The 12,144-nt window shown below is 39.8% G+C and overlaps 1 protein-coding gene across 1 annotated transcript in view; it reads right to left on the bottom strand.

Annotated features, from left to right (window-relative positions):
- Positions 1–3,636, bottom strand: part of CFAP300 (cilia and flagella associated protein 300) — a 30,363-nt gene extending 26,727 nt beyond the window's left edge. The window contains exons 1-2 of the mRNA XM_024574642.4: positions 3,484–3,636; positions 3,214–3,295 (exon numbers count right to left, since the gene is read on the bottom strand). Of these exons, the coding sequence (XP_024430410.2) occupies positions 3,214–3,295; positions 3,484–3,593 (192 nt within the window). The 5' untranslated portion in view covers positions 3,594–3,636. The remainder of the gene's footprint in view (positions 1–3,213; positions 3,296–3,483) is intronic.
- Positions 3,637–12,144: the final 8,508 nt, after the last annotated feature.

The raw sequence follows: 12,144 nt of genomic DNA on the forward strand, positions 1-12,144 counted from the left end.
CACCATCACTATATACTGTCTCAGTGCTTCCAGACTCAGTCCTAACTATCTACCCTCCACACTTCTGCCACAGTGATCTCAGTACTTTACATTTTGCTGTCTTGCTGAAATCCCTTCAGTTACTCCTCAATAGCTAGATAAAGCTCAAACTCCTTTGCATGGCTCAAAAAGTTCTTCTAAAGTATCATTCCACCTATCTTTCTAATGCTGTTCCCCAACTCTGTCTACCTGACAAACTTCTTCACATCTCTCAAGTGACCTGTCTTCTGGAAACCCTCCTCTGAACACCTCAGGCAAAAACAATCACTTCCTTTTTTGTGCCACCACAGTACCTTGTGCACACGATGCACACGGTATCACTGCTCACTCTGCAGTGCAACTGTTGGTGCTTCCTTCTCCTTAACTGTCTTATCTGTACAAATCTAGGAACTAAAGAAATATATGCTATATGAATGTTTCCTTCCTTCTTTACAATCATTTACTACTTCACATATGAGCTTTGGAACAATATTTGTTTTTAAATTGAAAGGAAAAATCCCAAATCTGGAATTCTAGTTTAAGCAATACCCACTGTTTAGTTACGATGTTTTATGGTATTGTAGAAATGACACGGATGTTTAAGTCGGAAGGCCTGGATTTTGGCATTTGGTCGGCATTCTTGCACAGATTACATAACCATTCTGAGCGTTAGTTTGCTCATCTATAAAATGGTGCTTCGAATACCAAATTTACCAGATTGTTGTAAAGATTAGTGACAAATGAATAAAAAGTGCTGAAAGCTAATATGGCAAACAGGAGTCATTATTGCTATAGAAAAACACTTCATAAAGTAGTATACAAATGTTAACAATATGAGCCAGGTATATGTGAAGTATTTTGTATATATTATTTCCCTTAATTTTCATAGCAATTCTCCCAGATATTCAGTAGTATTTTTATGTTCAAACATACTTATGTGTCATTTTGCAGAAAAGTAAATGGAGGCTGAAGAAGATTAAGTAACTTGCCCAGTATCATGTAAGTGGCAGAACTGGAATTTGAACAGACAGCTAACTAGAGGACAAATCAAGAGGATCTAGGTTTTATATGACCTTAAGCTTACACAATTTTAGGGGCTCTAAGAATACAAAAACATCTATTTCTGAAAAATTGCAAAGACACATGACCATGCGACCATATCGGTAGAGTCAGAGGTCCTCGGAAGGGGCTTCTGCAAGCAAGGAGCTTCAGTGAGGGGCCCTGAAGACTCATTAGCTTCAATGCAAATCCCCCTCTGGGCCATGCCCTTAGCCACAATGCTTTATTTCCTCCAAATTAGTTACATGAGTAAAAATAATGATTGTATGAGCACATGTCTTTGCACTGAAATACAGGAATAATACCATCTACTGTAAAGGAAAAAAATTAGGACAAACACATATGAAGATTTTGAGTATTAGACAAAACTGCCTGGCATTGAGGAAATTGGTTGTGCATTATGGACGAGTCTTGAATCTACTGATGAACTCTGTGTCTCCTGCACAGCCCAAATGGATTCTACAATGTCCCCCATGAAATTTTTCCCAACACCAATGCCCCTCCACTGGGTGGTCTTTTTTCCTGTGCCTAGGGCACCTGATATAGTCCCCATTATGGCAATTATGTTGTTATGTTGTAAAGAATATTTTACATTTCTAGCTTCCAAAACTGTATATGCTTTGCAAGCTGAGATCAGATCTTTTAAACAACTCCCAGCAGGGATATAGTAAGAATAAGGGACTTACATTAAAACACTTATAGCACTCTCAAATTCATTGAATTAAATCCTGATCTTCTTCTTTAAAAAAAAATCATTAATTTGAGAGCCAGTGCTAGCATAAATGAAAAATATAAAACTATAAAAATCTAACCATGATATTTGAGAAATGTCATCATCAACAGCAGTATAATGGCATAATATTAACATTGTAACACTATTTTAGGGAAAGAGAAGTAGACATTTAACCCATTTACCCTCTGTTAAGGGTTGAATTAGTGTGCTCACCAAAATCCATGTCCTTTCTGGAACCTCAGAAAGTGATCTTAGTAGGAAACAGGATTGTTGCACATATAATTAGTTAAGACGATGTTTTACTGGAGCATGGTGGACCCTTAATATTGTACTGTTCTTATAAAAAGACACATAGACATAGACACATGAAAGAAGAGGGCTAAGTGACTTTGACAGGGGTAGAGACCGAAGTTCTGTAGCTGCAAGCCAAGGAGTGCCAAGGACTGCTGACAACCACTAGAAGCTAGGAGAAGGTTAGGAACGATTCTTCCCTACAGATGTCAGAGGGAGCGTAACCCTGCCTTTGACTTTGACTTTGACCTTCTCATTTCTAAAACTGTGAGATAGTACATTTCTGTTGCATTAAGGCACCTCTTTTGTGGCACTTTGCTACAGCAGCCCTGGGAAACTAATATACTGTCACAGTAAAAATTTTATTAATTAGGCTATTTTCTTCACTTATTGGCAGCCTTGCCACAGGCCTGTAAGATCCCTGAAAGCCAGGCTTGTCTGTCTTGTTAGGTCTTGTATCCCCAGCACTTGACAGAACTTCCAGCACGGGGTAGGCCCTTAGGAAGTGTTTGAGAATGCGTGAATAAATCAACGCCTGAGGACAAGAATGGCGAAGATAGTATCACAGACCGTAACATCATTTTCCATTTGACTGAGGAGAAAACACCCAGGAATTAAAATACCATGAATGAATTTTAACTAATGCACCCGAACTTGTACTTTCAAGTTTTTCCCTTTTCAAAGCATTCATTTCTAGTAGCTAAAGACATTCCTTTTTTTGGAATTCCTCATTTGGAACCTGCTCTCACAAAGGTTGATTTGATTTCGAGGAACCAAAAGTAATTTGAAGCTAAGCCTAGTAATTAAAGCTGGTGATAAAGCTGGGTAATAACACTAAAAAATGAGGTAGAGACTGATTCTCCAGAGAGAAAGAGACTGACTTTCCCAAATCGTAAAGATCTCTATGGAAGGATACTGAGGATGAGCAAATGTATGGCGATGGGAAATATAAAAGATCCTTTTAAAATTTATCACCTGCATCTTTCATTATTCTCAAGCTCCAAGAAAACGACGTCACTAAGTAATCGAGTGTTCACAAGAATCTATGCCTAAGCGGGAAAAAAAAATCAAAATCAGTAGAGACCCAGTAAGTCTCCAAAGCCCATACCAACCATAACGAAATCATCCTTCCGATAGGCCTGAAACACCTGGTCAAACCCGAACGCCTGTGCCTCGATTCTGCCCAGCATGGACCTGGAGCAGAGGAGGGAAAAAAAGTCAGCTCCGGCCAGTCCCACGCGCGGAACCCCTGCGCGTGTGTCACTGCTGCCGCGCGGTTTCGCCCAGGAAGGGGCCGCCCCAACCCGGCCCGCCTCGACGCCCGGCGCCACCACGGCCGCGAACGACCGGGGGCTCTTCTATCCTCGCCCCTGGCCTCTCACCACTGGCGGAGCCGGCTGGTGGTCTCCTTGGTGCTTAGAGACTGGAAGGTTTTCTGAGGCAGGTATCTGAAGTAATAGCCCCCCAAATCACCCGGCTCCCCTTCCGCCATTGTGGTCTCTGCTGCGCCCCAGTGGGTGCCGTTTCCATAGAGACACGGTGGCCCGACGCTGTGGGGGCGGGGCGGGGCTGGGCCGGCGGGGCGGGGCTGGGCCGGCGGGGCGGAGCCCTCACCCCGATCGGAACCTGCAGCCTGACGGCTGGGCGTAGGCTCTCAGGGGAGGAAATCAGCTTCGGCTTTCCTGGGAGCTGGGGCCAACGCTCTTCCCGGGTCCCAGGGCTCTAGCATTCCTCCACCCCTGGACTATGGTAACTAGGGGTCCGAGACGAAGGAAAATTGCCAATGCATTCTTGTAGAAATTAATTAACTACTTTGCATGGGTTGATTTACTGTCTCAAATGCTGCAATCTTGGATGCATAGTTATCAAAGGTTGATGACTCAAAGATTTCTGAAGAAAAATCATTCTGACTTAATTAGGTTGATCTATTTTGGAAGACAAATGTCTATGTGACTACTTGGGAAACTATTCTGTTACACCACCTGGCTCTTTTTGTAAAGTTGCACCTGAAGGCTAAAACAATTTTTCCATACACATTGCAGACAATATGCTGTTTAATAGAAACACGTGTTTCTTATCTTGTATTGAGAATTACCTTTTGTATTTATAATTCTTACTGCTTTCTTTTGTCTAATTGCAGTGTATCTGGCTTCAGAATGAGGGTATGGTTTTTCCCATCACTTTGCTAATTCCCTGTCCTTTCCCCCTAGTCTTCAAGAACTGATCTTGATTATTCCTTAGTCAGCAACAGCAGAACAGACTGCGAGAAAAACACATGACCACAGAGAATATTTTTTTCCCACCATTGATTAGTACTCCATTGTTTGCCATACCACAGTTTAAACTTTTGTGTTGTTTACAGTTTGAGGGTATTCTCAAAGTAGCCGTGAACAATCAGGTGCATATCTTTTGATGGACTTACGCACACATTCCTGTTGGAAACACATCCAAGATTGGAAGTGCACAGTCACAGGGATACTGGTTTCATGAGATACTGCCAAAAAGTTTTCTAAAGTATATCAATTTACACCCCAGCCAGCAATGTGGGAGATTTCTAGTTGTTCTACATTTTTGCAAACACATAGCCATTATGATGAGGCTGTATTAATTTCTCATTGTGATTTTAAGTTTGCATTCCCTTGATAATTAATGTTGTCCAGCAATTTTTTATATGCATATTGGTCATTTGGATATCTTCTTCAGTGAAGAGCCTATGCAAGTGTTTTGTCCATGAAGTGTTGCCAGTCTTTTTTTTATTTATAGGAGGCTTATAATAGTCTGGATATGAGTCCACTGCCAGAAATATGAGGTCTGTCCAGAAAGTATCCGACCACGTAATATGAAAAATAGAGACATTTATTGAAGAAGATACAAGGTACACAAAACTTTGTGCATAGGACAAAGACACCTCAGTCCCCTTCAAAGTAGGCACCTTGGGACCTCACACAGTTCTCCCAGTTGCCATCAACTGCCTCATCATATTTTCCTGAATCTCATCAACGGCCTGAAATCTCTCCCCTTTCAAAGGTGATTTTAGTTTTGGGAAAAGACAGAAGTCGCAGGGTGCCAAATCTGGGCTGTGGTGGGGCTGAGTCACCTAGGTGATTTGATGTTTTGCCAAAAAACTGTGCACAAGTCGTGATCCATGAGTTGGCATATTGTCATAATGAAGCTGCCAATCACCAGTTGCCCGTAGCTGTGGGCTTGTGAATCATCTGAATAGTTTCCGTGGAGGAATGTTCAAACTTAATGTTCAGGCTTAATGTAAAACTTGATGCAGATTTGTTGTTCTACTTGCTCAATCACTTTGAATGAGATGGCCACACAGTACACATGCTCACTCAATGGCATCTACTGTCCATGGACTAGTACAGTGAAGTTGTCATTGTTCACGCATGCGTATTCCAGTCCACTCTCCTTGGCTGCCAGGTTATACCTAGGCAGTGCAAACTGTTCCCGTTATATTAACAATGGCTGGACTTTTTCCAGACAGACCTTGAACATGTTGCATATATTTTCCTTTTAGTATGTAGTTTGCTTGCAGCTTTAATGCTCAACAATTCTTCCTTTAATGAAGCTCCATTAAGTTTCTTTTATGTGCCATGGTTTTTGGGTTTTTTTTTTTTTTGCCTACACAGACTCATGAAGCTATTCTCACATTTATGTCCATGATTCAGTTCAAAACTTTTTAAAAGCTCATTTCGCTTTTTCCGTATGGTTTTCTATTTGACCTAGCTCTATACACGATAAGAACATTGAATATTTCTATCCCACTGAATTTCAGTGGCCCTGAAAAAAGGTCTGGTAATTGTTTCTGCTTACAAGTTTATGAAAGCATTTTCCACAGGACCTAACCATGTAGTAATTTTTTCTGTTTTTCCAACTTTATTGAGATATAATTGTCGTGCAATAAGTTGCAAATATTAAAAATGTACACTGCGACAAAGTGTGATATATGTACTCTGTTTTTTAAAATCCCGAAATAAAAATATAGATACAGTAATTTTCATTTTGGGTTTATGATGCTGATTTAGCGCTCACTGGTGTGCTCTGTTGGTTGTGCATCATCCCACAAAGCAAAAGGTTGTGGTTTTGGTTCTGGTTCCCAGTCAGGGCACATACCCAGATTGTGTGTTCAGTGTCCGATTGGAGCGCAGATGAGAGGCAACCAATTGATGTTTCTCTCTCACATCAATGTTTCTCTCCCTCGCTTTCTCCCTCCCCCCTCCTCTCTCTGAAAATAAGTAAATTAAACCTTTGTTTAAAAAAAGATGCTAATTTAAGTTTAGGAACGTCTTTGCTTATTTTTTGCATTACTCAAAAGTAAATAATTTTTATTGTGTTGAAGAAATTCATTATCTTTTTTTTCAACCTTACAGTCAGTGATTCTATTTTGAGTATGTAGTCTTAAAGTTTAATATTGACTTGGAAATTGATAGTTCCCTAATTGTTAGCTGTCACTTAAATATGCATGATTCATATACATTCTATACAACCAACCTTTATTAATTCAAGCTTGACAATGTTTTTTTTTAGTATCTCCCTATCATGGTTAAATTTAAAAAATCACAGAAACAACACTTTTAATAGAGAAACACAGAAGCAAAAATAATACAAATACACATAATCCCAAAGACATAATTTTTCAAGTTTTTGGAACAATGAAGAATATTTTCCTTAGGGAGATTTACCAGATAAAGATGTCTTTAGTCTAAATTTCATTGACCCACACTTTAAGAAACCTTGGCTAGGCAAGTATATGTTGGGTTCGGGGGGATCCCTTCATATGTATATTTATTTATTTATTTTTTAAAATTTTTATTGTTGATGCTATTACATGTCCCCATACCCCCTCCCCAAAGCTTTCATATGTACAAAGCAGTTCTCATATTGTGTTTAGTTTTACACGTTTGTGGTTTCTTTTATCTTTGTTGACTTTTATGATCAGTTTTGGTATTTTCACAGTATAACTATGTTAATGGCATGGAAATGTAGTCAGAGCAGAAATCCATTTCAGCTCTAGTGTCTGGGTTTCCTCTTCTGTAAATTGAAGATAAATTTTTATTTTTTACTTCATGAGGTTATCATGAAGATTAAATTAGTTGTTTGGTAAGAAGTGCTTTTCACAATGACTGACAGTTACAATGTATGGTAGTCATTAATATTAATGGCTAGTTTCTTGTGGCCTGGGAACAGAATCTCCATATATAGTTTGTGTATTATAGGACATAAAGTTTGAGTTGACATATCTCAATTTATGGCTACTCTCTAGAAGAGCAATTTTCAACCGGTGTGATGCAAGAATTTTCAAAACATGCAATACCTGACTATTTAGTCAGAGGTACTGACCTCATTTCCCTTAGATTGTCAAATAAAAAAATGACAACAGCCAACACAACAATAGCTGTCCAGTGTGAATTAATCAAAATTATACCTATTTTTTGTCAGATGGGCAAAAAATATGTATAATTTGGTGTCCTGCAGAATTTTAGTGATTAGTTTATGTGTGCCATGAGATGAAAAAGGTTGAAAATCACTGCTCTAGAGACATTAGGTTGGCAGTGATGCTTTTCTCTGTTAGCTGTTTCTAGTTTTCCATCACTTAATTTCTATGAACCTCCGTTTTGCATCCTGAAAACATAGACACTAATACCGATTGCCTCATTATGTTGTAGATTGGCACTATGAGATAAATGTGGTAATTATACTTCTGGCTCCTCTATCACTTCATTTAACTAAAATTTTATCAAGTGAAACATCATTTTGTCATTAGCTGTTATTATTCCTTCAGATTTTACATTCCCTTCTTCTGGCCAATGAGCACATACCCTGCGTATCGCTAGGCACTGTGGGAATTCCAAAATGTACAAAATATCGACCCTGCCTGCAAAGCCCTTAAGAATTCATTGGAATTTATTGTACATTTTTTGTCATATTGCTAGTTTACATATTTAAACTGTAGTTAGTCTTTTCATCCTTTTAAAATTCAGTACTACTCTTCTCACTAACCATTTACTTGTTCTCTAGTTACCTTTTAAAGTTGCCAAGCTACTAGCTTTTATCTAATAATTTAGAATACAAACTTATTTAACCTACAGTAAATCTGATAAAAAACATTCAATAAAATGAAGAGGGAGCTAATTCTAATATCAATTTATATCAATGTTCCAAAACAGCACTTACCTTCTACTGCGTATAAACTTTCTATAGTCCTAGTGATTTGAAAAAGATTCACCTAAAATACTTAGAAGCCAAGAACAATATTAGTTTGGTTCTAGTGGCGGTATGTTCCTGATAAATAATGATAGACATTTGACTTTTATAGAAGAATTGTCACAGGTGGGCACAGGCAGCCAGGTTCTTGGTGATCACAGAGAAAGAATTGGACAGAACACAGAGAGTTTCAATAGCAGAAAGAGAGTGAGCAGATTTATTAAGCGATAGTAATAATAAATAATAGGGTGGATATTTCCTGGCTAGTTTTGGCAGGGTTTTATTGTGCATGTGCAAGTAGTTATATTACTTTAAAGCTACTGCACATGTGGGCTCCCATGATTTTCCTTGATTGGCCACTGGGGAAGGGGGTCCCACAATGTTAACTTGCTATAATGCTATTATAATGAAGCAGGGGTCATGTAGCATCTTCTGCGAAGGAGCATTCATGATTCACCATGATTCAGCGCTTTCCCAGAAAGTGGGAACAACTGGTCTTAGAACTGGGTCTCTGTCCTGTATCGATGTCCTTTATCTTAGCCCTGGGGCACCTCCAGAGTTTCCTCTTTCCTGTCTATCTCCTGCCTCAGAATTGTTACAATCAGTATTTAGCTAGAAAAGGGGAGAAAGGGAACTAGACATTGAGTTTAATAAAATGGGGAGCATGAGCCTGCTTGCTAAGCCAGAAATGTATAGCCTCACACCCCAGGGGATTATAGCATTGCTCCACCAAGGGAATTAACGCTTCTCCCTTCCTGCCTCCCCCTCTGTACTGGATTGTTGGGGGGCACAGGGGAAGATACTGGACCACAGAAACCTGTCAGTCTAACTAGTGGGTGTAAACCCATCCAAAGTCCATGAAAACTTGGGAAGTTCATTGGCCAATTTGAAAAAGCACCTAGTCTGTCCAAGCCCAAACTAATATAATCCCAGGAGAACAAAGAAGCTCTCTCTCTCTCTCTCTCTCTCTCTCTCTCTCTCTGTTTCTCTCCTGATGACCGCACTTGCTTGTTGCACACACCTGTTCTATCTATGGCAATGTGGCCCTAGCAGCTGCATGGCCCATGGCTGTGCTGACTCCACGTGCAGGCTCTAGGAAGGAGCTTGAATACTGCAGCATAGCGATGGACTGCAGCTTGGAACATAAGCTAAACTAGCTGGATGCTGGACTGGACTGGACTGGACTTTAACATGGAGCAGAAACTCTGGACACTGGCTTTTGTTTTGGCCTTGCCGAGGACAAGGCTGGACCTTTTCCATGGCAAGATGGACAGAGATGGGACATTTTGAAGTCAGGAGGGGAGCCCCCTTCATTTTACATCATCAATAAAGTTTACCATGGAAACCCACCCTCCTGTGCAGGTCCCAGGAAAGTCTTCTCCTCACAACACTTCAAGAACTCATTTTCCACCAATAACAGAATCAAATGGTTATTACAACTCTTTGAAACTTGAAAAATGTTATTTATCAATAAGTTATTTTGTTTAGATCAGTGGCTATTCAAAGTCAGTCCATAGTAAAAAATTCACTTCACTATTAATAATTATTAATTATTTTAAAATTATTCTCTTCTTTTTATAATTTAAATATCCTTTCTTTACAAAATTATGATATTAAATAAAAAAGCCTTTTTTAAAATTTGGCAAAAAATTTATAGCCCTGTGTGTATGGGGTTTCTAGAGTAGAACCTTACTACTCAAAATGTTGTCGACAGACCAACAGCATTATCAATTGGGAATGTATAAAAATTCAGTATCACTGGTCTCACCTCAGACCTACTGAATCAGAATCTGCATGTTAACAAGATTTCTCAGGTGGTTTACATACATGTTAAATGAGAAGCGCTCATCTGGGCAATATTCATCCATTGTACCTACCCATCTCACCCTCTTTTACTCCTATTTTCAAAATATACTGCATCTCCATCTGTCCTGTTGCTCAATTTAGAAACCTGGGACTTATCTTTGATCCCATCTTGTCCCACCCCCCTTCCATTCTCTCCCATATCAAATTCTCACTAAGTCTTACAATATTCTAAATGTGTATATAATCTGTCTGCTTTGCTCCAAGTTCCACTGTCGCCACTTTAGTCCAAGCCACCACCCTCCTTTTGCTTGGATGACTGTAAGTAAAACTTCCTAACTGGTCTCTTTCACTCTTGTCCTCCTGACATCTATTCTGTACACAGCAGCCAGATTGAGGTTTTAAAAATGATAAATCAGATTCTAAAACTACCCTGTTGAGAAGCCTTTCATGAGCTTGCATTGCACTAAGGTAAAATCCAAACTCCTGATAGTCTACATTCTTCCTTTCCAGCCTTATTACCTATCTCCTTCCTGTGTTCCCTACTCAGGGATCACTGGTCTGCAAAGAGCCAAATTCTGTTCCTTGCTCAGGGCCTTGGCGGAAAGTATGTCCTCTGCCTGGAACACCTTCCTCCCCTTTACTTTTGACCTAACTACTTCCTGTACATCCTGCAGATTTCAGATTAGAAATCTTTCTGACTTCCCAATTAATATTGGTCTCCTGGTTATTCTCTCACATGTACGTATCCCTCACAGCACTTATAACAATGTGCAATTATTTCAATATTTGTAGTTAATGTTTATCTCCTTCACTAGCTAGTAAAATTCAAGATTTCAGAGATTGATAAGTCTATTCAACATTGTGTTCTTGGTGACTGGTATAAAGGAAGAAATTCCAAAAAATTTATTGAGCAAATAAGTCAACAATTCTGATTTTACTGATCTGTATTTTATTATACAGGGTAGGGCAAAAGTAGACTTACAGTTGTCCTTATGGAAAATAACACAATAATTTATAAATAATAATACAAGAATAAATTCTGTATTCTACGTACTTACAACTGTAAACCTACTTTTGCCCCACCCTGCATATTATGTGTGAAAAAGACATAATTTGACTAGGTTGACCAGTTATATACATATATCTTTTTAAAGATTTTATTTATTTATTTTTAGACATAGGGGAAGGGAGGGAGAAAGAGAGGGAGAGAAACATCAGTGTGTGGTTGCCTCTCCCATGCCCTGCACTGGGGAACCTGGCCTGCAACCCAGGCATGTGCCCTGACTGGCAATGGAACCAACAACCCTTTGGTTCGCAGGCTGGTGCTCAATCCACTGAGCCACACCAGCCAGGGAGACCAGTTATATTTTTGTTGTAAGTAGTAAGTTTAGCCACATGCACACTTGCTGTCCATATATTTTTAATTTAAAACAATTTGAGTTATTAATGTAACTGAACAAACTGGGGCTCATATACATGGTGCCTTGATACATGACCCAACAATTAGTGTTGAAGGAAACCGATTTTTATTAACAGGGGTCCAACCTCGGAGGGGGGGACTGAGAGCACTCCTGCTCAGAGCCCTGTTCTCCCACGAGACTCAACACTTCCCTTGTTCCCCAAAGGACTGTAAGTCAGAACCGTGCCCAGGAGTTCCCCATGTCCTTATCTATTCTTAACCTGGCTGTGCAAACAGGTCTCCATCTCCTCTGGAATGTGTACTTGTGGGTTTCAGAGTCACCATCCTCTCGCAGCAGCTCTCTCCCTCAGGATCTGGGTACACTGTCCTCAGCCTCCATGTAGTAATTCAGGATAAACATGTGCTGTGTTACACTGAGTCATGGAGGAGTCCAGGGAAGCACATGTTCCAAGAGAGTGACTTCTCCGTACATCCTTCAGAGAAGCAGAGTTCTGCGGCTTCAGCATTGCTGGTCACAGTTTGGTTCAGTTCCAAGCACCTCCCATGAATCCATGCTTAGTTAGGCAGGTCCCGCATGGCTCCATCAGCTCTCTCCTTACACCCC

This window comes from Desmodus rotundus, chromosome 5, assembly GCF_022682495.2.
Source record: "Desmodus rotundus isolate HL8 chromosome 5, HLdesRot8A.1, whole genome shotgun sequence".
Taxonomy (NCBI): domain Eukaryota; kingdom Metazoa; phylum Chordata; class Mammalia; order Chiroptera; family Phyllostomidae; genus Desmodus; species Desmodus rotundus.